Source organism: Megalobrama amblycephala, linkage group LG11 (assembly GCF_018812025.1).
Source record: "Megalobrama amblycephala isolate DHTTF-2021 linkage group LG11, ASM1881202v1, whole genome shotgun sequence".
NCBI classification, from domain to species: domain Eukaryota; kingdom Metazoa; phylum Chordata; class Actinopteri; order Cypriniformes; family Xenocyprididae; genus Megalobrama; species Megalobrama amblycephala.
In genome coordinates, this window is record NC_063054.1 from 12,589,807 (window position 1) to 12,617,081 (window position 27,275).

The 27,275-nt window shown below is 37.3% G+C and overlaps 1 protein-coding gene and 1 pseudogene across 1 annotated transcript; one reads left to right on the forward strand and one right to left on the reverse strand.

Annotated features, from left to right (window-relative positions):
* LOC125277720 overlaps positions 1-9,101 on the reverse strand; it is a 33,152-nt pseudogene extending 24,051 nt beyond the window's left edge.
* A 13,857-nt stretch (positions 9,102-22,958) lies between these two features.
* On the forward strand, positions 22,959-27,022 carry si:dkey-121j17.6 (protein ALP1-like). The gene is made up of 4 exons (XM_048206177.1): positions 22,959-23,170; positions 23,675-23,840; positions 23,943-24,058; positions 25,930-27,022. The coding sequence occupies exons 1-4, from the start codon at positions 23,018-23,020 to the stop codon at positions 26,740-26,742; spliced, it is 1,248 nt and encodes a 415-aa protein (XP_048062134.1). The 5' UTR covers positions 22,959-23,017; the 3' UTR covers positions 26,743-27,022.
* The last annotated feature ends 253 nt before the right edge of the window (positions 27,023-27,275 follow it).

Here is a 27,275-nt window from a genome sequence, read left to right on the forward strand (position 1 = left end):
TCATGAAGCATGTGATGGAGCTAACAGTAGATTTGTACACTGATCTCTGCACTATTTGCAAATTCCTCATTTATTTATGTAAATAACAGTATTGATGCAGTTCCTGGAACCAGAACAGTGTGTATGTGTGTGTGTATAAAAATATTCCCATTTCTTTGATTCAGTCAAATAAGGAAAGAACATCAACAGGAAGAAAAATTAGATCACTGGGATCATTAGTAACACTTTATTTTAATGGTCCCTTTTGAACATTCTGTTGACTATAAGTAACTTTGCAACTACATGACAAGTAACTCTCAGAGTATTAGTGACTGTCTGCTTAATATCTGCTAACTGTTTATTGTGATGGTCCCCAACAGACATTTTACTGACTGTAAGTAACTTTGCAAGTACATGTCAACTCATTCTAACCCTAACCCTACCAGTCTACTAATACTCTACTAACACTCTAATGAGAGTTAATAGACCAGTAGGTGCAGTGTTACTTATAGTCAACAGAATGTGTTAAAGAACCAACAAAAGGAAGTGAAACCAGAGCATTTAATATCTTGTATCTTTAATATAACATATTTGATATGTGCCTACTCTAGCTAGTCAAAGATCACAAAAATGTCTGAAACTATGCAAACATTTGGTATCTTTGGAAATCTGAGCAATCAAAAGTCAATGACTTAAATATGAACTCAAACAATTTCTGTCAAATTCATCTAAGACCAAATGATCTAAGTAATGTTATCCACATGAATGTTAGGAGAAACATCTGAGACAAAGTTGATATTTGAATCTATTTGACTTAATAGAGTTCAGAGCAATAACATTTTTCCCTGACCATGGATGGAGTCTTGGGGGGAGGGGCATGGAGAGATTCTGTTGCAGTGAGAAAGAGGGGGTAGATTTCTATCACATGATTCCAGCACATTTGTGCCACAGGAACACTCAGCATTGGCAGGTCACCTTCCCCTATAAACACACTCAAACAAAGCCTTTCACAGCACTTCTGTCCCACTCTGCTGCTGCAAAATGATGTCTTCTGCACTCTCTAGTGAAGACAGCAAAGACTTTCCATTGTTTTTATAATAAGCTAATTATGTTGGTGATATGAAGTCCAAAAGCTCAGGTTACATGTTTTGCTATTTTTTTTTTTTCTTATTGGATCATTTCTTGTGAAGACTTATTTTGCATTTACGTGAATATCTTTTAGTTCCTCTATTGAAGGGCTGTGTCCATACATCCCTAAACAGTGTCTTTGTGTGTTTTTATGAGTGAGCTGCGTGAGAACAGAAAAATATTTTTTTACAAACTTAGAACGGGTTGACTGATTCACAAAACAATACATTTTTTTAGTACAATACATCTATTCAATATATTGTGTTGCATTACAATATCATAAATGGATTGCAACTCGAACAGCAAAAAATGTGCAAGTGTGCGATTTTGTGCACAAAAGTGCATTTTGAAGCAATGTTTTGAAAGCACAAACAAAGCCACAATGGTTACTCTCTTTAGGAAATCATTTTTTTCTTATAGTTCACTCTCAACATTAACCAAAACTCTTTCGCCGCCATTGACGGAATTTTCGGGCAATCCATGTATTCACTGTTAAGGCCTGTTCACACCAAGAACGATGACTATAAAGATAACCATATTAGCGCCCACACCAGCCTACAATATCGTTCTGTTTATTCTAATCACGTTCTTGTCTGTCACTTTAAATGCTCAAGCTCATTACAGCAGGATGGATTCTGACTGGCTGTCAGTGTATTTATCGTTCATTCATCAGCTGGATAAAATCGTTCTGAAAGTGATTCCAAAGATATTGTTTCCCTGTGCCATTATCGTTATAGCTGTGTTGTGAACTCTGCTATTCTTTAATTTTGAGAATGATTTTTAGAACTATATCTTCATTGTTATCTTTCTAGTTATCGTTCTTGGTGTGAACAGGCCTTTATACGGTAGGTGATGCTTTTACACATCTTCTAAAAGAGTACAGAATCTCCAGATCAAAACACAGGTGAAGAAGAAGCAGAAACAAGCCATAGAAGCATTGCTCACGCACATGTAAAATAATGCAATAAAGCATATAAATCAAAACTGCCTAACATTACCAATGAAATATATATATATATATATATATATATATATATATATATATATATATATATATATATTTTTTTTTTTTTTTTTTTTTTTTTTTATGAAACTTACCCACATTGAAGTGTTGATAAAAAAAAGAATGCAAGAAGCTAGAATAAAACTTTTTTTTTGTTGTTTTGTTTAAAAGCAAAGGCTGTGTTCTTTCTTTTTATATACTGCACGTTCCATATATTAATACAACAAAATATTCTGAGGGCCATGAAAGTTTTGTGAAAATTTCAAAAATGCTAGGACTGGCTGGCAAATAAAAAAAAAAAAAATGGGAGGGAAAGATTTAATAAACATCTCAATCATCAACACTGTCAGAACATCTGAGCCTGTACATGTGTTTGTAAGTGAGCACATACCTCAAAATCGTTGGCCTTATTGTAGTGCATGTTGAGCACTTTGTAAAGCTCAGAATCACGGCTCACTCTGATGTCATCCGCTGCCACCACACCATCATTTATGGCCTGCCGGGCAAACTTCTCCATCTGAATGTAGTAGAACTCTCTAAAGTTACTGAACCACTTTATCAGCTGAGACGTGATGCACCTGTTAAACTAAGACACACAGAATGTTAAATGCTAATGAGTTACATTAGGATTTAAAGAATCACTATCAGTCTACACTCACCTTCACATCTGAGAAGTACATCTTGAGCATGCTGGAGCTTGGGTACCTAGTGTAGAAGAACATTAATTTGGCCTTCTTCAGGTGACTTGGGGACAAGCCCTCCTGGATGTGAGACCAGCAGTGAAGGAAAATAAGCCCAATGCTAAGGCACAATATTTGCTTGACATTATTATCTCATCACTCAAGGTGTCGGCTCGTCACGTTCAATAAAACATGAAAAACACCACACCAGCATATTTTACATCAGAAACTAATTTTACAGGCAAAGCGAGCAACGTCTTTCCCCGTGCCCTGATCCCAAACCTCCAGATGTCAAAGAGATAAAGATAGTATTTGCATATCACCTCCAAATGTGTTTGTAACCTTCATTTTACCAGGGACGGAACACAAATATAGCGGTAAGGGCTTTGGGAGGATCTTTTGGGCATGGCAAACTAGGAATGTTTTGTTCATAGGTGACAATAATCTGAAAAGACACTCTTAAAAATAAATAATTATAATAAGATTACAGAAGTGAATCATGGTAGGGCATTTTTTATGTACTCAGTAATGAAATTTGTTGAATTTCAGAAGTGGAGCGAGCATGTTGTTAAATATTAATTAATAATTAGATAAGACGTGTTTACTAGGGGAGTAATGTGCACTGATTCAAAACATGTTTTAAGACGTAACTAGTAACTAAAATCAATTAAAAGTTTTTTTTTTTTTATGTACTAATGATATTTGTTGATTTCAAATAACAAAAACCCTACATAGTGTATTGATGCCTGGTGCTATTAAATGTTAGATGTTTGAAGGGAAACAAACAGTCTGGCTAACTGTCTGATCATTCTGCCAACACTGCACATTTTCCTTCATTCTTTCAGCGTCCATCAATAATCAAGATAAGAACACACTGAAAGTTCAAACTGCACTGCGTGTGACACTTCTGCCGTTGTCCTGCACTGACCTCTGCCAGACAACGAAATTGCTGACTGGGCAAATTTTCCAGACAAAGAGGGCTGAGTTGCCTCCTTTAAGGCCTCTCTGAGCTCTGACATCAGTGTAAAGCATTTTTTGTGACTGTCAAACAAAAAACCTTGACCACTGCCAATATAACAGCAGACAAACAGGAGAGCATTCATCTGCTAAAAAAACAGCAAGCAAATCTATGTTGTTTAGGTTTATCTGAATCAAAATTTTATATAACAATAGTTCCAATCATTTCCTATTAAACACACAGCTATGAAGTAGTTTCAAGTCTGTCAACCCCATTAAAGGTCCATATAACTTTGCCACAAGTTAATTCAGTTATTTTAAAGAGTCTTGCTGCTAGAATCAAAACAACAAAGACATCAGTAAAGCAAATGAATATGAAAAATAATAGAATAAAAATGGCAAACTATTTCTATTTTTTAAAAGAAATTACTTTTAATGTAAAGCGCAATATATCTTTCTCTTGCTCTCTCTCTTTCCCACACACACATACAGATTCTTGGACACACAGTCATTCACACACAGAGAAACTTGTTGTCAGCGCTGCCCCACAAATTTATCAATAATTTATATCAATTTATTAAAAATATTCCAATTATGCTACTTCCTATTCACAGAATACAGGGCACAAACTACCAAGAGGGGCACCATATCGTCTCAATAAGGCAATAAACCGATTCCCCAATATGTGCCATAAACATGAACCAAATTCAACTGCATTGTCCTATTTGGACATAATCCTACACATGCCATAACAATGGAATTGTAAAGTTAGCATTTTTATTTTAGTGCTCAAAGATCTACATCCAAATCTGAAGTCATTCTTTCTATTATTCAATAAAGAATATCCATGAAATGAAAAGTACATTCACTTCAATGCTATTTGGCTGCTGATTAACATTAACATGACATAACATCAGGTGAAAAGGAAAGTAATTTCAGTGGTGGAGTGTGCAAGTTCAATTACATATTAATTAATATGTAGATAAGACATTTCGGTAAAACTTTGTTTTACAGTGTCTTTATTACAAGTTACATTAAGTTACTGTAGTAATAACTGTAAATTATGCATAATTACAAGCAACTAACCCTAAACCAAACTCTTATCCTAACCCTAACCCTATAGTAAGTACATGTAGTTAATTAATATTACTCGGTACTTAAATGTCACGGTAACACGAATACCTTAAAATAAAGTGTAGCTGACATTTCTTTCCTGGAGAATACTGTGCACTGATTCAAAACATGTCAACATGTGAGATGTAAATAGTAACTAAAGTTAAATATGATGTCATGTTGACTTGTCATGAAAACCACTTTAAAATTGGTTTGAACTAGTTCTCTAGAAAAGCATTTGGGGAATAATCTCCTTTATACTATAATGAGAAATTTGTGTAACTATGGTTAAACATGTAAATGAGAGAAGCATGAGAAAAACTGAATTGTAAAATCTGAAGCACCAAAAAAATAGCCTTCACTACTATGAAAAGGATATTGTACTCGCTGAGAGTGGTGAGATGCCTGACATTTCCTGGATGTCCCCATATTCAGATTTGATGAGTGACATCCCTTCAGCAGTGCTTTCTGAGTGAACTGGTGAGCAGGAATCATTATGCATCAGATGGTGGCTGGATGCCCCTTTTTTTCGTAAGTTGGTGGTCTCCCTTGACAGATCCATCAAATCAGGAGAGTCTTTAGTAGAGTATCCTGTTGATGAAGTACTAAGTGTGCTCTGGAATGAGTAACCCATGAGAGGAAGCGAAAATGGATGGCGGAATGATGGGGAGATGAAGCTTGTGTTTCCAGAAAGAGAAGAAGTGTGTAGGGAGGGATGTGGGTGGACACTTTGAGCTCCAAGATCTGTGGACTGGTGGTGATCAGATGCAGACTTTCGTACCACCAGTGGTAGTGCCTCCGTCTGGTCACTGGCACTAGGAAGAGGGACTCCAACAAATGAGTCAAATGGGCTGGGAAAGATAACATCACCAAAACACTGCAGCCTCTGATTAGCAGTGTGGAAATTTGGGTTGTCCCCGTTAAAAGCAAAGCGGTCCTGGGTTGCTGGGAGTGATGGGAATACTTGTAACAGTGGCCGTGGAGGTTTTGAAAAAACATTCACCACGGTGTCTATCACTTGAGACATGGCAGAGTTCAGCTCCTGCTTTAAGGTTTCTGCCAGATGCTTGCCTACTGCATGCATAGACATCAAACCATTGCTCCTCATAGAACCCTCCCGTTTGGCCATCTCTCCATCTAGAAATACTTGTTCACTGAGCAGGACCCTCGCCTCATCTAGAATGCATTCCGGATCCAAGTCCGCTATCTCATTATCAGTTCGATCAGCCACAGAATTTTGAATGAGATGTTCAGTGATACCGCTGTGACCAAGCATTCCATTAGATCGTGCACTGTCTTCTGAGAGATTCCCTACATCTGGTTCAGAATCCGTGCTGTCATAGATCTGGAAGAACTTCTCTTGAAGCTGTCTCAGCTGTTTCTGCATGTCTTCTAACTGTAGTTTCAACTGCCTGCGTTCGTCAGCCCTCTGCTCTTTATGTGTGGAAACCAGCTGCTGGAAGCTCTGCTGCTGCTGCTGCTGAGGTAATTTTTGTTTCCTCTTGTTCTCACGATTGCCTTCCCGTGGGCTGAAGGACTGTGCAGGAACCTTGGTTTCTCCCTCTCCCTCTTGCTCACAATCTTTTTCACTGGGGATAGAGGGTGCCATCGCATTTGGTGAGTGGTTCATTCCACGAATTATGTTCTCGACACGTGCACGCTTGGCCTGAAGGTGCTCTTCATTTAGCTGCTCAGAGTCCAAGTGGCTCCGTGTGATTTGTCCAAATGGTAAGAGACACTCTTTTGAACTCTCCTGGGATGAGTTGCTGCAAGTGTCCTCCTGTGGTGGTTCAGGTTCTGCTTTCCGGTGGGGAACAATGGCTCCCTGCCTCCTGTTTCTCTCGTTGCCTTATTGCTCTTCAGTAGCTTGGTGATGATTGTCGCACCAGAAAAGGGTATCATGTTATCCTCATATGAGCTAGCCCTTTTAAGCAGTTTGCGGAGAACATTTGACTTAGCCTCACCTGAGTCCCGATGCTTGAGATGAGCCCCTTGGCACTCAAGCACATCTTGCTTCCTACTGTGATGGGAGTTCATGGCATCAAAAATGACAGTGGATTTGGCTGCACGAGTGACAGTGATGACAGCAGAAGCTGTATGTGTTGATGTGGTTGCTGAGCTAACAATTCTCTTCACTCCAATGTCCACTCGTTTTCTCTTGGTCTGTTGATTTAGATGGAACTCTGTGCCATGGTCTGGCATTTGTGGAGCTGCAATTGACCTATTTCCCACAAGCCTGAACTTTCAAACCATCTTCTCAATCCCCTACTGACAGAAAAAAAAAAAATAATAATAATAATAATTAGACAAACACAAAATTAATAGAGATTTTTTTTTTGTACTGGAATCATAAAACTAGAATTCTTAAAATATTAAAAAACCCAAAACAAATAATTACAAAAAATATATAATATGGCTCATTATATTTAATATTACAACTATTAGGAAGGGGAGAGAATGAATGCAGACATTTTAAATATGCTGTTTTTAATTTGTATCAGAGCTAGATTGAAGGCTCATTGAGTCTAAAGATTTTTTTATATCATAAATGAAATGTGATTATTATTTTAGCAATAGTTATGAGTTAGCAGTACATTACATTATACAGGTTTTTGTTTTTCATTTTTTTCCCATCTTCTTTCTTTCTGTACTTTGTGCTTTGTTTAGTCAGAGAAAATGTGACTTCAATCTTCCTATTTGGACCCCTGTGCATTTACCTGTACAATCCTCACTAACACCTCTTTGAAAATGTTTGTGTTACCACCCATGTTAAGTGTGTCCACAAAAGCATGTCCACAATAAATAAATGGAAAAATCAAAAAATTGGCAAAAATAAAGAAACTTTAGAAAAAAGTGTGACACTCCCTCTACAAACACAGACTTGACTTTATTTCTGACGTTATGACCAACTTCATGGCCTTCATCATATATCTTAAGATCTTTCATAAATCTAGTTTAAACAGAGGTTTAAAACTTAAACAGTTTGCCAAGATTTTCAATGAAAATTGAATTTCATTGAAATTCACTTTATTTTACAGTATGTGCATTATAGAGTGTACTTACCTAGAAAGTACTGAATAATATAAAGTAACTACATGGGTTAAGATTTGGTTTAGGTGTAGTTTCAGGACTAGTACCTTGTTATTACCCAGTTAATTATGTAGCCTACATATGAAACAGGACTGTAAAATGTAAGACTGGACTGTAAAATGTTAGAAATAATAATAATAAAACATTATGCCAAAAGGTTATCCTCTTAACAATTACCTTTTTAAGAAGATTTTTTCTTTCATTATGCCATCAGGACAGTTATATTAACCTGACATTTTTTTTAGGGGAATTCAAGTCATTTGTATGTATGAATTGTTTTTCAAAGTATTTTTGAATAAATTAAGGCTATACATGACTTGTTTTTTATATATATATATATATATATATATATATATATATATATATATATATATTAAAAAATATCATCACTTCATTGACCTAACAATATTTATTTGTATGACTTAATTTTACATTATTGTCACATTATTGAATAGTATCAATACAATGTGTAGAGCAAATCGTGTTAAATACACCTGTAACCAGCTTCCCAAATGAGCAAAAAAAAAACACGTATAAAACATAGCAAACTTCTCTCTCTAAATTCCGCAGATGAAGACGTCGAGAAAAATATTACTAAACCTCTGATCAAACAGCAACAAGCATTGTGCTTAAGGTAACATTGTTTCATATTACGTTTCCAAACTCTAAAAAAACAACAACAGAAATAAGGCAATAATGTTCAGCATCCCAAATCCGAAATATTTTTCAATAATAGGCCTAGAGCTTTTGAAAAAGAAAACAACAATCGCGTAAAAGTCGAAAAGAAACACAAAAATGATACTAGACGGGGAAAAATACAAAGCGAGAGAAGACGGTGCGGGTATTCAGAGGACTCTGTACAACAAAAATGTGAGCGTCAGTAGATAGCAACTCCTTCACGATAAACTTCATTCATTGTCATAGCCTATGGACAAAATGCCACTTACCTCGCAAATGACTGGAGAAAAAGCTGCTGTGGTTTGTGAGATGATAAATAGAATAATATGATATAAAACCTTCTAGCAGGACGAGGCGGCATATGAATGAAGCAGAAAATGAGTGACAGGCAATAATGATGGAATAGAATAGTACCAGCGCTCTGCACGCTCTTCTCTAGCTGCAAGAAGCACTTAAAGACACAAATGAAGGAAACAGGGACTCCGCGTCATTAAATTAGTGTGATGTAACGCCGTACCTACCAATAAGAGCAACGAACCCAGCGTGATATTCCAACTGTTTATTCAAATTATTGCGCGTCTTTTTTTCTTCTTTTGACAAACCGGACTCCCTCCAGAGTCCAGGCTTTGGTCGAGCAGACTTCATGACAGACCTAATGGTCCCGTTTATTTTTCACCTGACTCTGCTTCACACAATCCCAAAACCAAAACCAAACCACAAGTGCCAAATAAGATAGATTTGGCACAAAGGTTGTTGCTGTTTTAAAAAGTAATCATTACTTTTAATCATTAATAATTACAGCTACACTGTTTAAAACAAAAATACAATTATATATATATATATATATATATATATAGCCTATATATATATGTGTGTCTGTGTGTGTGTGTGTGTTTAAGTACAAGCAACTTGGCTGAGTAAGTAATTAAAATGTATAGCCTATAACTGATTTTTAAAAATGAGTTGAATTTTGTATGAGTTATAAAAAAAAAATAAAAGTAAAAATAAAAATTGCTTTTTTGATCAGAGCATTAGTGCATGGGTAACTGCTCCCCTCTCAAGTTTCTCCACTATTTGTCAGCACCATAGTGTCCGTGAAAAAAAAAAAATGGTCCCACTTTATATTAGGTGGCCTTAACTACTATGTACTTACATTTAAATTAATCATTTGATACAATGCACTTATTGTGTACATACATGTGTTTACATTGTACTTATATTTTAAAAATACCTGCCTGTAATTACATCTGTAATTAATTTCTGTAATTACATTGATAATTACACTGTTGACCCCTTAAACCTTAACCCACCCTTAAACCTACCTATACCAACAATCCTGTCCCTAACCTTACCCGTATCCCACCTCAATTGCAGCAAAAGGGATTTGCAATACAGTATGTAAGCAATAAGGTACTCGAGGCTGTGCTGTATCGTGAATAAGTCACGGCTGAAGGGTATGTGTATTAATGCAACTTTCATGAAGCAAAATCACTAAAAGCCTTCCTTCCGCCAGAAAAAAATAGTCCCTGACCGTGAACAGCAACAGAAGTTACATTATTACACCATCAGATGGCAGCAAAGACTGTTTTTACGAGTGTGTCAGTCAGTAGCGAAGACTTTTATATTGAAAAGACTGAATTGTTGTGAACACGGAACAAGGCGCAACTGACAAATGCTTTGACTAGTACTGTCAGTTACTGGAAAACCCCTTGACTGTTAAAAGGACAAGATATTGCAGCGGACATTTAAACAGATTTATTATTATGAACATAGGACTGACCTGAATGAAAATGCTAAATCTGAATGCAGGAAATAAACTCGCTTACTTGATCTCGTTCACACAATACTCTTCTACATAATACAGTAAGCTTCAATGAACAATATCAACTGAGAACAAACAGTTTACATTGCTAAAAGTGGTTGCTAAGGGTGTTGTGTAGTGATATACAGAACCGCTGGGTGAAGCAGTCATAGCCGTGTTTTATCGTGAATAAAACACAACTATTGACCAATCAGAATCAAGGAAAGGAACTAACCGTTTTATAAGAACACAATAAATACATTTTACTTTTTTTTTTTTTTGATGAAAGTACATAGTAGTTAAGGCCACCTAATATGAAGTGGGAGCAAAAAAAAAAATTCTGAATCTATGAAGTCTTTATTTGGTGAAAGACAAAAATTAGAGGGATGATAACATTTCACAGTACATGTCAAGATAATCAGATAACAATTTTAAATTGTTTTTTGAGGGGGAAAAAGTGTACACCTTTGAAATTTAACTCCACATTCAGTAGCAGTGTTCAGACTACCTAACTGGAAATCATATTTTGTCCTTGTTTTTTATCTTTTATCTGTATCTTTGTATCTTCATATTGTTTTGCTAGCAATGTAGAAATGAAAGTATAAATACTATTTTTAACAGAACACAACCACTCATCTGAGCAGTGTTACATTTATTAGGGTAAAGGGACAAGCTCTTTCTCTTAAATTTCAAATGACCCTTAAAGTGGAGCTTGTATTCCACATCAAACAAATGAACAATTAAATAAACAATCAGACCAAGATCTGACAAACCCAGGATCTGTTATGAAAAACTTGTATCATCAGAATAACTGTGTTTTCACAAGACAAAGATGTTCATTTCAAATATAGATCATTAGGTCATGATTGTGATGATTTTGAAAAAAGAGAAAAGACCTTTGGAACAAGCAGCTTTTGCCCCAAGGAAGGCCAGCCACCCCGGCCCCGTCATTTATTTATTTATTTATTTTTTATTAAATGCGAAAAGACTATCTCTCTATTTATCATAAAATGGGAAAAGACTGTGTGTGAGAGAAAAACAGAGGGCCTAATGACAGAGAGTGCAGCACACTTGGCCAACTAGCAAACACATACTGGAGTGCAATGACATGCAGGCCACTAATCTGTGATGGTCATCATAGTCAGGATTCTCTCTGTCTCTTCTAATTAGTTTCTATCTATCTATCTATCTAATTTATCTATTCATTTATCTAATCTATTATTATTATTTATCTAATCTGTCTAATCGCTGGTTATTTATTTTCACGTTTCACGAGTGCCTTACTCCTGGGCTTTGATGTTCTCTTACCTACTGACCTTCTGATTGTGTGACAGAAGGTCACCAGACAGTCTACTTCAAACAGTACTCCAGTTATACCTGATATTTTAATAAAGATTAAGTGGAATAACATAGATAAGAGCGGTGCGTTTGTAGTACACGTGGTAATTATATTTGACCTCGTGGCGCCTCATGGGTTAAACTGTTTCTCAATCATTTAGCTGTCTATACAATAAAGTAAAACAATATCTTAACAATAACAACCACAGGTGTGAATCAATTGAGGCTTTGCCAAAATCTACTAATATAAATTTTTTGGCAGCTACACATCAAGATTACACTCTGGAAAATAGATTAGCTCCAAAATAACACTGATGTGAATCCATGCCAGGGTTAGTTCGGCCAAAAATTAAAATTCTTTAATCTGTAAACTGTATGACTTTCCATCTTCAGGGTAACATAAAATGAGAGTTCATGTGGGTAGCAGAGTGTTAGGGTGGCTCTTTTCCATTCAATAAATCTTAATGTCCGCACCCTGAATAAATAACTAAAAAGTCAAATTGTTTTTATTAATACAGATTTTTATTATTAATGATAGATAGATAGATAGATAGATAGATAGATAGATAGATAGATAGATAGATAGATAGATAGATAGATAGATAGATAGATAGATAGATAGATATGATGGCTTAGCTGAAATGTAAACTGAGTGTCTCTCTGGCAGATGCAGACTGATGGCTTGGAGGAACAAATGATGGCTGGAAGCGAATGACTGATGACAGAAGACAGAAGACTAGAGACTGGATCCTTGGTGGCAGGTAAGTAGACAGGTGAGTAGCAGGTAAGGAGTCTGTACGTGTTGATAGACGAGACCAGACAAAGGAGTGCAGGTTGCAGTAGCTGATAAAGGGTGACTTGATGAGGAGGTGTAGGTGTGATGAATTAGAATTCCGGGGAGAGTGAACAAGTGTGCGGAGCATGCCGATCTGGTGACGATGGGCTGATGGGTGTCTGAAATGGTTGCGACTCTGTGACAGTACCACCTCCTTAACGGGTTGCCTCCTGAAGTCCGGAAGGTGCGACGACGGGGCCTACCTCGACCTCTAGGTGCTGGATAGTTAGGATGGTCAGTGTGGAATTGGGTGAGGAGAGATGGATCCAGTACATCATCCCGAGCTACCCAGGATTGTTCTTCAGGGCCGTAGCCCTCCCAGTCAATGAGGTATTTGATCCGATTGCCCCTGCTACTCACCTGTCTACTTACCCCATCGCCGCAAGATGATGATGGAGTGGACCCGGTAGATGACCTTCTCGTCAGCTAGTTCGGGAGGAGGAGGTACCTCATCACCACCAGATCCTGTGAGGGGAGGAGACAAGGGTTCAGTGTAATGTTTGAGTAGTGAAACGTGAAATGATGGTGAAATTCTGTATTGTGGGGGCAAGTTTAGCCTGTAAGTGACATTGTTGATCTGCCTCTGCACCGTGAAGGGACCTATGTAACGGTGACTTACGGCAAGGCACGGGGAGACGGATTCTGACCTGGTTGGTACTGCAGAGTCGATGTTATGCGGGCACCAGCTTGTCTCTTGTGTCTCCGCACTACCTGTTGGAGATGCACGTGTGCTGAGTCCCACACTCTCTCGCTCTGCTGGAACCAATGATTGATAGCTGGAAACTCAGATGGTTCACCAGACCAGCGGAACAGAGGAGGTTGGTAACCCAGGATGCACTGGAATGGCATGAGTCCGGTAGTGGATTGCCTGAGGGAATTCTGGGCGTACTCCACCCAGGGGAGGAATCAGCTCCAGCTGTCTTGGTTCTGGTGGCAATATGAACACTGAATGGGACTGATGATCATGGCTGGAGGGAGAATGGGTTCTGGAGAGCTAGATTCAGGATCAGTCTGATTAAATCGTGACAAGGCATCTGCTCTGCCATTCTTATTACCAGGACGATAGGTGATTGTGAAGTCAAACCTGGTGAAGAAAAGGGCCCATCTAGCTTGACGAGGGTTAAGGCATTTGGCTTCCCGCAGATATTCCAGGATTCTATGTAATGACCTTGAAGCGATGATTATCTTCCTCCAGCCAATGTCTCCATTCTTCTAGGGCTAGCTTGATGGAAAGGAGTTCTTGATCACCGATGTCATAATCCTGCTCCACCAGGGATAGTTTCTGAGAGAAGAAGGCGCATGGATGGAGGCGTAGAGGATCCCCTGCCGCTCCGACCCCAGTGGTGGAGGCATCAACCTCAACGACAAAAGGGAGATCTGGATCAGGATGTACCAGGATCGGAATGGATTGGAAGACTTCTTTCAGATGATGGAATGCTTCGATAGCGGATGGGGTCCAGGACAGAGACATGGGCCAGTCCTTTAGGAGTGAAGTCAGTGATGAGCTGAGCAAACTGTAGTTGTGGATGAATTGTCTGTAGCCATGTAGCCGTTTGGAATGCACTTAGCAAAGGGAGTGACATAATTTCCTCATTATCTTCAGCTGGGATGTTCCCGTGACAATGCAGCGCCGGCATAAATAAATATACAATTTATATTTTTAAAAGTTTTATATATATATTACTTTTTATATATTATATAGCATATTTTATTTTTAAAATATAAAATGTATGTTTTTTATTTGCAACAGTTAGGCTAAAAAAAAAGAAAGAAAAGAATTATGCCATTAAAACAGCGACATCTGCTGATGGACACTGTGCTGCGTTGTCACAGGAACATCCCTGCTGAAGATAATGGGGAAATTACACCGCTCCCTTTGCCAGGTGCATTCCAAACGGCTACATACTAAATACTGCTCACATAGGGATGATCGCATAGGGCATAGGGATGATCACTTCCATTTGGAATTTTCCTCGTGAGCCGTTCAGTATGAATACGCGTATATGAATACCCCCAAACAAGGGGTTTAAGTATGAATACCCCCAAAAAAGGAGTTTAAGCCACTTATTTATATATTTTGTTGTAGTGTGTCAGTAGGAAATATCAGTTCACATTTCCAAACATTCATTTAGCCATTAATTGTAATAATCCAGTGAGATTTTTGAATGTACAAGGAGTCTGACAACAGCCAGTGCTCCACACGGAGATCTGATCTCACCATCATCGAATCCATCTGTGATTACATGAAGAAACAGATGAAACTGAGACAATCTAAATCCAGAAAAACTGTGGCCAAGTCTCCAAGACGCTTGAAGAAAGCTTTCAAAACTACATGAAAAATTATGTGCAAGTGTACCTGGACAAAAGCTGTTTTAAACGCAAAGGGTGGTCACACCAAATATTGATTTGATTTAGTTCATAAAAGTTAATTGATAAATAAAATCTATTTATGACAGTATTTTTGAAAGCATCCTCACTTTACAGCATTTTTACACAAGTGCCTAAAACTCTTCACAGTACTGTATCTTTGCAGGTTGGTTTCTTCAAACGTCTTGGAGAAACGGCCACAGTTCTTCTGGATTTAATTTGTCTCAGTTTCATCTGTTTCTTCATGTAATCACAGACAGACTAGTGATTACTCGTGATTACTTGTGATGGTGAGATCAGATCTCCGTGTAGAGCAACAGCCTTTGTCAGACTCCTTGTGCATTCAGAAATTTCACTGGATAATTTCAATGAATGGCAAAAATGAAGGTTTGAAAATAGACACATACAGCAAAAGATATAAATAACTGGCTTAAAACCAAATTTTTCACTTTTTTTTTTTGAAAATACTGACATGTCTAAGACTTTTGCACAGCATATATATTGAAATGCCCCTTGTGAAAAATGTATTTTCTTTAAATAAATTGTGGCATAGGAGTAGCACAGTAGAGATTCTACTCTACTTATCCCCCATGCTACCAGTCTTCATTCTCATAAATCTACTTCTTTGTGGTGAGGAGGGCACTGTGCACCTTGTCGGAAACACCCACATTTAGTGCTAAATAAACCAAAACATCCTGCTTTTCGCAGCACTCCAGAGTCCCTTGACGAAGCCTGTGGCCCACCAGCAGTGCTCTGAGCTGGGGCAGGTCATGTCTCCTTCCCTTTCATTCATCTCTCAGTCTTTCCTCAGGCACCTGGCATCTGTTTGTATATTGTGTGGTTCACGGCTGCTCAGGCTTTAAAGATTTTTTTCCATTCCAATGACTTCCTGTTCCCTGTGATGTCATAATGAAGGAAAGTCTGTACTTAAGAGGAGGATGCAAACACCCATTTCCTGTCGTGTGCCAGACCCACTGTAATGGTCAATGTGAGACTTTAATTGTGGCCCTGCAAAGGAAATGTTCCATATCTGGGACATTAGATAAAGAACATAGCCTATGTCATGAGATTTTAATGGCTGTTCAGAATTTAGGGGTGATATAATAGCCTTGTGGTCAACACTCCGACATATCACAGGTGACCTGAGTTTGAGTTCTTTCCAATCCCCTCTCTCTATACAGTACTGTACAATGTTTCTTGTTAACTCATGCAAATACAGGCAAAAAAGTAATAGTAGCAACCAGTTTGGGCTCTTTCCTGAAATGTATGTGGATATCTTTGGTTTTAGAAGTGTTAATTTGAAATATCACATGACGGGATAAACTCTTCCAAGATGAGTTCATTATACAGTTCTCATTCCTTTGGAAGAGACTAACTAAAGTTCAGACAGGACCACTATGGCAAGTTACTTGAGTTTATTGAACACAATTTATCTTTGGCGGCATGGTTCCTTATGGGGGTTCTTGCTCCAAAATTAATTGAACATACAAGAGCTTTAACATTAATCCCCTGGAACAATGATAAAAGCGAACAATGGTAATTGTGTAGATGTGGAAGTGGGACATCTATACTGTAACTTGGCTATGAGGATGAGTGTCTCTCAGCAGTGAGGTCCATGCCAGCCGGGACTTGAAAGCCTTAGTGATCTGAAACTAAAGAAGACGACAACCAGAAGGTGCACAGTAATATGCTCACGCTTATAATGGGGAGGGAGGGTTGCGAGCAGTTTGAGCATACTTACCGAGCAGTAATGCCACCTATATATGTCCCGTGTCTAATAGGAGAATGGTAGTGATTGGAGCGATTTGACAGCTGACCGCGTCAGCTGGTCGCAGCACTATGCCTACATGGCCTGATTGAACTAATGCTGCGCTCGATGTGTCATCTGCATATTTGAATCAAATAGCTCCCAGTAATAAACTAGTACAGTTATTACATAAACAGAAGAGCAGCAAACCAAAATTAGTAATCACTTTTTCAGACAACTAAACATTTTCTCTAAAGATATGATGCTCATCAGCAGTCAATAAGCACCAATATCTTGGTGTATTTTGTGTTCATGTGTGAATTGTGTTGTAAACTACTATTTTGAAAAGGAAGTCTGAACAGTTGTCTAAAGATATAATGTGGAAGTGACCAAAAAAACAAGATGGATGAAGCTCTCTACTCCTGTCTTATGTGCTTCATTGTTTAACTCCTGATAGATACCACAAATTGGCGATGAGGATTGGTCATGATCGATGTTCATGAAGATGGCTGTTGCTAACGGGCCTGTCCCAAGTTTTTTCCTGCTTTGCCCTGGTGAGCCTACTATGCCATTTAGCACATGGGTGCGGATCTTTGAAAATTACCTACAAATTATTGATGCTTCAGGAGATTCCTGTCTGGATGTAAGCAGGAGAGCTGTACTGCTTCACTGTCTCAGCACAGAAGGTAAAATGTCATGCTGTCGCCCTGTAGTGCAATTTAAACTGAACCTTGTTACTTAAATATATCTCAAAAAAAAAAAAAAAAAGAAGAAAAACTTTTTAATTCTTACAATTTTGCTAATGCTTGAAAAGTACTCACGATAGGTTTTTTATTAAAGGTCCCGTTCTTCATGATCCCATGTTTCAAACTTTAGTTAGTGTGTAATGTTGTTGTTAGAGTATAAATAAAATCTGTAAAATTTTAAAGCTCAAAGTTCAATGCCAAGCGAGATATTTTATTTAACAGAAGTCGCCTACATCGAACGGCCAGTTTGGACTACATCCCTCTACTTCCTTCTTTAATGACGTCACTAAAACAGTTTTTTGACTAACCTCCGCCCACAGGAATACACAAAAAAAGGGGGCGTGGTCTTGTTGTGCTCCCACGGAGAAGAGCAAGAGTTGCGTTTGTAGAGTGTGTTTGTTGCCCTGTCGTTGAAACGCTGTTATTTTCATCCCGCAGTCCAATCACCTTTGTCTGGCCTTCCCAGGGACGCTGTACTTAGAGATCAATGGTTACAATTTATGTTTAACTCGGTTCCCGAAAATTATAATCCACATGTAAAACTATGTGCAGCACATTTTGCTGAGGACAGCTTCCTCAATCTCAATCAGTTTAATGCCAGATTCGCACAAAGATTATTCTTGAAAGATGGAGCAGAAGCTGCTGTCGAATCACAACACAGGAACCGCTGGCACAATCAGAACTCGTTACGTATTTCTGAAGGAGGGACTTCATAGAACAAGGAAGTCATCAGCCCGTTTTTATGACAGTGGAAACAGCGGTATACAGATAAGTAAATTATGTGAAAAATACTGTGTTTTTTTACACGCGAAACATGAACACATGTTATATTGCACACTATAAACACAATCAAAGCTTCAAAAAAACACGAAAAACAGCCTTTAACATTTTTATTTCATATAATATGAAATCTCGATCAGCTCTCAAGTTCAGTTATCAAGGCACTCGGCATTTGCTCCCTAAAAAGTCCCAGCATGCCCTGTATAGACCAGGTAGAATCGATGTTCATTACCTTCCTTTAATGGAAATATACATTATGACATGATAGATGATTTAAAGAAAAACAAACTGTTCTTTAATTATTTCAGCATAAACACACATTGATAGAAAGGAAGTGATAGTGAACTAGTAACCATTTATAATTCATTTTCAGCTGATATGTTGAAGGGATATGTAACAAAGTATTTATCATAATGTATTTTAAATAGCATAATACAAAAAAAAAATCAGAAATCTGAAAAATAGTTCTGCTGTTGTTCTTAAACGTAGTGATCTTGTAGAAAGAGGATGTTGTCATGTTGCCATAAATAGAGTCATCAGTGTCCCAATGTGTAGTGAGTCAAGGTCTTTACCAGTGCCTGAATTTGTGTACATTATAGTGATTCACAAGCTAAGGAGTTGATTGAGATACACAGAGACAATGCACTTTCTGCAACATGACTGCAGTCAGCTGAGACTATGGTCCACCAGGCTGGAGAAAGCGATCAGCTTCACACTGAGGAGGCACACAAGATTGGAGAAGATGGTGAGCGACACACTGAGAAGGAGACACAATAGGAAAACAATAAAAAATATAAGTCGTGAACGCACCTATAGAAACGCATAATTCCCAGTCTGAAGACGTGAACAGCTCCAAATATAACGTCATGTGTTGTCATCTCAAGATTACAGTAATTACACGGTGGCGTGAATGCAGCATTAGTTATTACAATAAACAGAAATGTATCAATGCACAGGGTGTGAATGGAAAGAACAGAAGGAAAGAGTCAGTTTTAACCAGACTGAGGTTTGAGCTCACAGGGTTAAATAAAACATTGTTTTTGTTAGGTAAAAGTCAATCAGATGAATGTATGGAATGTAAAATCACAGAAAGTGCAGAACATATTGTTGCATTGTGGGAAGTATAGGGAAGAGAGGATTAGATTAAAGCAAAAGATAAGTCAGACAGGAAGAAATGGAACCTTGAGGGTGTTTTGGGAACATATGCATAAAAAAGATGCACAGAAAGATGTTGTGGAATACCTGAGGGATACTGTCACGGAGTCAGCAACACCATCGACCCAGCCATCAGCACCAGATCTGCCCACTCACTCACAATCCCCGGAATACTGATCATCTGTACCTGTTCACCATCATCAGTGCACCCTTTATAAATGGTGTACTCCCTTCACCCCATTGTCTGGTCTCGTCACTCGACAAACAGACTCACCCGTACTCACCTGAGCACTTACCTGTGGTTCCTGATCCTCATCGTCAGTCTCGTCTACCTCATCATCCTGGTTCCCGTCCATCTGTCTGCTTCATCTCCACATCACCTGCATCAGAAAAGACTATATTACCATTCAGCTAAATTCAAGCCAAACTATCCATCGGTCAAGATCCTTACCTGTTGTGTTCTAGCTCTGTCCATTACCTGCAATAAAGAACTGTTTTACATACTCACCTCGTCTGTCCTCTTCTGTTTGTGACAGATATAGGGGTATATTATAGGATTTATTATTTTATATAAATTTATTATTATGTAAAGTAGTTTCATCGAACGATAATGCTACATACTCCGGTACAGTAGGTGGTGGCATGCACCTACGTCATGGTTGCAATCCACCATAAAACTAAGAAGAAGAAGAAGAAGAGATGTAACTAAATGGAACCAAAGCCACTGGAAGACAAACCTGATTTAGCTCTTTATGCAGATGACAGAGCATTATGGAAGAGAGGCTGTAATATTAAAAATGTAGTTAAAGGCAGGAGTTGATTAAAAAAGTGGAGGAATAGTCACAGGACTGGGGTCTTAAGTTTTCAGTCTCAAAAACACAATATATGTTATTCACAAAGAACAAGAGGACTTATGGATCTGAAGTTGAATGATCAAACACTGGAAAGAGTATCGTTTTTTAAATACCTTGCTTCATGGTCTGAGGAAAAATTAACATGGAAATATCATATTAGTAAATTTGAATCTTCGTGTAAAAAGATCTTAAATTGCATGCGTCAGTTGCTAGTCACAATTGGGGAGCTAGTCGTAGTGCATTGTTGTGCATGTATCAAGCATTGATTAGTTCTTGCTTTGATTATAGGTGTATTGTATATGGGTCGGCAACCAAGACTTTATTGAAAAAATGAGATATTATTCAATCCAGAGCTTTAAGCATATGTTGTGGAGCAGTCCCCCAACATTCCCTGTACATGCATTTGGGGTAGAAATGGGAGAGATGCCTCTAGATGTCTAGAGAAAAACTGACAATGACATACTGGGTGAATCTTCAACAATCAGCAAATAATCATCTAACTTGCAAAGTACTGGAGGAGTACTGGGAATATTCATATGATGGAGAAAATAGTTTTGGATGGAAGAGTAGAATGTGGGCTAAGGAATGTGGCATGGACAATAAGATCTTCTGTCCTAATGTACCGATTACTGAAGCTCCACCATGGAAAATCCCTGAACTGTTGTAGATTTGAGCTGACAAGTCCAAAGAAAATACATTGGAAATGAGGTTAATGTTATTTTAAATAACAAATTTTACTCAATTTTACAAATATTTAGAGATGGTTCTAAGGAACCTGTCACTCAAAAGGTTGGAATAGGTGTATATATTCTGAAATTTAAAGCACAAATTAGTTTGAAGATGCCCGATGAGTTATCTGTGTACACTGCAGAGTTAACAGCTATAATAATAGTACTTACAATGAGTTGAACACGTAAGACCAAATAAATATGCTTAAAGATAAAGTTTCTTTTTCAGCTTTAATAATATACAAGCAAGATCAGACAGAGAAGATTTATTAATGGAAGTATATTTGTCACTATACAGATTGAAAGAGGCTGAAATAGTTGGGTATTTTTGTTGGATACCAGCACATGTTGGAGTATAATGATATTGCTGGTGATAAATTAGCAAAAAAAAAGCTCTCTAGATGAGAGGGAGGTGGATGTTAATGTACCTATGGGAGAAAAGGAGGCAAAATCGATTCTAAAGAAAAAGTAAATTAACTCATGCAAATTTCTTTGCATTTCTTTTATTTAGCACTTTAAGAATGGGGAGGACAGAATGAAGAATGAGGATATTATAGGAAAAGGTTTAACGGACAGGCAGCTATATACAGAACATTAATTAAATTTATATATGACTCAGGTCTAGGGTCTAGAATATAATATGTATGAATGGGAATAGTCTGAGGAGCACTAATCCCGCCATGGGGGCTGAGTGTGAACGGAGGAGCTGAACACGTAGCACCGGATGAAGCTCTATGAAGTCTCTCTCGGGGGATAAGAATCAATGCAGGGCTCTCAAGTGTCACGCATTGAGCGTGACAGTCACTCATTTCGGTCTTTTGTCACGCACTCCCGCCACACATTGTATTTCTCACGCAGAAAAACTATTTATCATATATTTAATATGCCGCAGCGCCCAAAATGTATCTGGCCGCGCCGCTCTCTCTGGAACCTTCCCGGTCTCGAACCTGCCACTTATCAGCCAATCAAAAAAAAGAAAGAGGCTACACAATAGCCAATCAGAAAATAGCACTATTGTATCTGGGTAAGATTTAACGCAACAACCAATGAAAAAAAAAAAGCATATCCTGGAATTGTTCACCATCATCCTCGTTCACCCACAGAGGGAACCACTGGAGCTCTGAGCATCACTTTGAGCAGTAAGTCACGATCTCCTGTTTTAATGTTACAACAAATTCACAACTTGTTTGACACAAACAATGACAACTTGACTGCTGTTAGATAATCAGATAATCAGCATCAGTTTTTCATGAGTGTCTGAACTTAGCCAACAGTTTTACAGCCTGTTCATTGACACCTGCTCAGAACAAGTAGTCTGTCTAGGCCTAGTTATATTTTGCTATCACACGATCACTGACATTTTGTTACATTAAACATCTCTCTCTCCAAATAGTTTTAATAATTTTATTTTGAATTACCATTGTGTATGAAATGTGCTATACAAATAAATTGCCTTGCCTTGCCTATATTCAAAGTCATCTGAAGCCATTCCATAGCTTTTTTTTTTTTTCTTCCAAGAATTAGGCTAGAATACTTTTTGCTGCTGAATTATATACTCACCTAGTTACTTATGTATTTATTGGTCAGCTTATGATTATATATTTTTATTCATTTGTTATTTTTATCTATAATGAAGTGGTGTGTTTAGTGCATTCTGGATTGGTTAACAAATCAAAGAGTGACCATTAGTTCCACAAATACAGACACAGGCTCCCACAAATAAATTAATTCAACAAAGGTAACCTCTTTTGCTACATATTTTTAATGGTTTAAATCACTCTTGCCTGTCTCCAAAACTTGAGAGCCCTGTCAATGGTTTATATGGATTACAAAGACTGTATGTGATTTTTTAGAGAAAGGTTAGGATTAGATTAGGAAGGCTGATAAAACATCCATTCAGACCATAGAATTCAGATTTATCACTCATGCAAGTTTAATCTGCCATCCAGTAAAGTAGGTGGCGATAATGCTCCTAGTTGGTCGCCATTAAAAAAGAAGAAGAGATCTAAGCGCACGCGCGAGAATTCTTCTCTCAAATATGGCAAACAACAACAAGCAGCTTGCAATCCAAGTTATTTGTGCACTGATTTGCAGCGAAAAAGAAAAAAAGAAAAAAAAGCGAATATGGAGGAGAGAATATTTGAAGAGACGCGGGCAGCAAGGAGTGTCAGTTCCGCAGAGAGTGTTGGAGGTAAATAATTGTGTAATGAACGCAGGTAGCTGCTGCTGCGCCTCGACAAGGTTTTTTGTTATTGTTGTTTCAAACAATTGGGTAACACTTTACAATAAGGGTTCATTAGTTAACTACTTTAGTTAACACGAACTAACAATCTTCTGAAGAATTTAGTAATCTTAGTTAATGTTAATTTCAATATTTACTAATACATTATTAAAATCAAAAGTAGTATTTGTTAACCTTATTTATTGCACTGTGATTCTGAACTAACTTGGACAAATAATGAACGGTAGTATTTTTATTAACTAACATTAACAAAGATTAATACATAGGCTACTGTAATGTATTGCTCATTTTTAGTTCATGTTAGTTATGTTTTAACTAATGTTAACAAATGAGACCTTATTGTAAAGTGTTACCAACAATTGAAACGCGTTTGTGTATTTATTCTGATAGAAACATTATTTATTCAGATTTATTCTGATAGAAATTATATTTTTGTGCCCACCATACAAATAGTTGAATGATGAGACTGGATGCAGGGAGCTGCTGCGGATGACAGCGGAGGAGTTTGAGTTCCTGCTGGGGATGGTTGGAGCCCTCATAACCAAGCAGCACACAAAAATGAGACGGGCAATATCCCCAAGAGATCGCCTATCTGTGACCTTGCGCTATTTGGCATCAGGTGGGTCTGTCAGGGCAATATTAAAATAATGTCAAATTAAATTAGCTATTGTGTATTTAAGGGTCTATTACTGTATATTTTGTAATTATTTTTGTTATCCAGGTGAAACATTCAGTTCCCTCAGTTTGCAATACAGGATTGGGGCCAGCACTATTTCACAGATAGTTATGGAGACCTGTGCTGCTCTTCACCAGGTCATGAAAAAAGACTTCCTGAAGGTAGGCTCTGATTTACATTATTATATGATAGTATCTCGTATCTGACTTTATAGTATCTTGTCGTGACCACGCAATGTGAAGTCATGGCCTCGAGATCCTATGTTGAGAGAACAAAGTTTCATGCATAAACAAACCTGCATAACTATAGCAGCCTGGGATTATCAGAAACGGGGATTATTAATTAACATTTTATTTTAAATTAAGAATGACATAAAGACGGTACAGCATTAAGTCATGGCTATATTATATTGCATTGTTCACGCCAAGTATAGAAAGCATTAAAATGAGGTTGAAATAATTTTTATTATTAATGTATGTTTCAAGAATATGTATTAACATCAAGCAATACAGGCTTACAAAAAAACATTATTCATTCTATCCCGCAGTCTTCTAAATCCATTCACTGATTTTCTAAATTCTATTTAATATTTGTATATACTATATTTATTGTTATATATTTATTTTACTTATAATTAAAGCACCATTCATATTTTGTAAATACTGTTAATGCACGACAGTTATGCCAATAAAGCTTTTACTCGGACCATTTCTGTAGGCAGTGAAAAATTAGTGTTTTATGTGTTATTAGAGAATCATTATATCCTTGACTCAACCGATTTTGTTAAAAACAGTGAATCATGTACAAACAAAACAATGAACATGAACTAAATGATTTATTCACTTGTACGATTCATTCACAAACACCACTAATTATTACATTATAATTATCCTTACTATAATAACTGATTATTGATTAGCCTAGTGAAATGAAATATAGCCTAATATAAGTGTTAACTTCCCATAAAGCGAAGTTGGTTAATTTATTGCCACCTACTGCATAGGCCTACAGGAATCATATAAAACCAAAGCTTCACTGGCATGATTGTCAGATATTTACAGTATTAACAAAAAATATATACTTGAGTATTAAAAAAAACAAAAAAACAAAAAAAGATAATGCAGAGCATTAATTGAGTAAAGAAGAACCTGAATTGAAGAGGAAAATGAAATGTAACAATGAATATATTATACAGAAATACAAAAAAATTAAAAGACATGGTCAGAGAATGGATTTTAAAGACTTGGGATGAGAATGAAATTAATAAAAATGTATTTTTTGTTATGTATGTACATTAAGTAATAGTTAGTAATAATTCGAACTTTATAATGCGGTCACAACCACAAGGTATCTGTTAGGGATGTAACGGTTCAAATTACTCACGATTTGGTTTTTAGCACAGTTTTTTAGGGTCACACCTTTTGGTATGGTTTGGTATGTGCTATGCTCAGGGAAAATAGGATAACTGTAAAAGAAAATTAAAGAAAATAAGATTAAATAATCAAACTACAAGCAACAGCACAAATAAATACAATAGAGCAAATATTCGAATAAAATAAATAGTGCTTTTCAGGTTATTTATGTATCTAACAGTAGTTTTCAGGTACAGAAATTGAATAATAATAAAATATTAAATAACACTGCATATTATCTTCACTGTATGAATTGAATAAAGATGAATCATTATTTAAGTTACCAAAGCTATTAAGTCATGAGCAGTGAGTGATTTCTTTGTCATTTAAAACACAGACAGCAGGAATATTAGGCTTCTTTCCCTTTTAAGACATAATGCACAATCCAGTACATACTATTACACATGCAGTCTTTCTGCATGTGCACTGTTTACATTCACTTAAGACATAACCAACTATGTTTGCTTGCTAGGATACTCACCAAGATGGGCATGTTTACATAAAGTAGTATCTATATATACATAGTATCTATCATGTTACAAATAAAAGAATGTGCACAAAATGAAGTTAAAATGAAGCACAAAATCTTATTCTGTTCTATTCTTCTGTTCTATTGTTAGATGCCATCAACAGAGGCAGAATGGCAGACAGTAGCCCATGACTTTGAATCGAAATGGCAATTTCCACATTGCCTAGGTGTGCTTGGTGGAAAACGGATCTATTTACAGCCTCCAGCAAAAACTGGCAGCCTCGACCATAATTACAAGGGCAGATTCTCTGTGACAATCATGGCTGCTGTAGATGCAAATTCCAAATTTATCTATGCCAGTGTAGGAACCCAAGGTAGGGTCTCTGATGCTGGACTGTTCGCTCACTCGGACTTGTGCAAAGCGATGGATCAGGGTTCGCTGAATTTTCCTCCACCTAAACAATTGCCTAACAGTGACGTAAAGATGCCGTACATGTTTGTGGGTGACGAGGCATATCCTTTAAGGCCTGATCTCATGACGCCGTATCCATGCAAGCAGACAGACCGGAGTCAACGGGTACTGAACTACCGTCTTTCAAGGGCACGTAGAGTGGCAGAAAATGCATTTGGAATTCTTGCAAACAGATTAAGGGTTTTCAGGAACACCATATTTTTGGAGCCAGACAAGGTGGTTAAGATAACTATGGCCTCCCTATGCATCCATAACTTCCTCCGTGAGCGCAGGTCTGAGGCATATACACCACCAGCCTTTGCAGATTGGGAGAATGAGGACCACAGCTTAGTTGAGGGAACCTGGAGAAATCAAGGGACTGGGTCTTTCCAGCCGGTGGAGCAAAGAAGTGAAAGCAGTGTATCAGTTACAGCAGAAAGCCAACGAAACCTTCTGTGTGACTATTTTGTCTCACCTGCAGGTTGTGTTCCTTGGCAGGAGGAACACATTTAGTATTGTAAGGATGTCAGAATAGTATTTTTGTAGTGGAGAACACTGTGTATTTGATTTTCTTTGTTATTGTTTCAAATGCATGTAAAGATTCTTTTTGTAACCTTTATTTCAAACATTACAAAAAAGTACATAAAATAACAGTATAAAGTTTTAAAACTATAGTCCTGTGCATTACTGTACAGATTCAAAACATTGATACAAGTACGCTATTGTTTAATATGCACGGTCAATGTTGATATTATGTCTTTTACAGCAGTAAAATAATACAACCTTGAGATCATGTTCCTTTTCAGTCTGGATGTTTTGGGTGTGTTATGTAGTATCCTCAAATCAGATGTTACCTTGTTTCCAAATGTTGTGAATGCATCAGGTGTTGCATCTGCTTCAATATTTGCTGTCATTTGCTTCCAAATTAGATTCTGCAGCTCAACATCAGATACAGACCTCCTCTTGCGTAGCCCTGTCACAAACTAAATAAAAATCTGAGGCCGTATTCACAAAACATTTTATCTTACCACTAAGAGTTCTCCTAA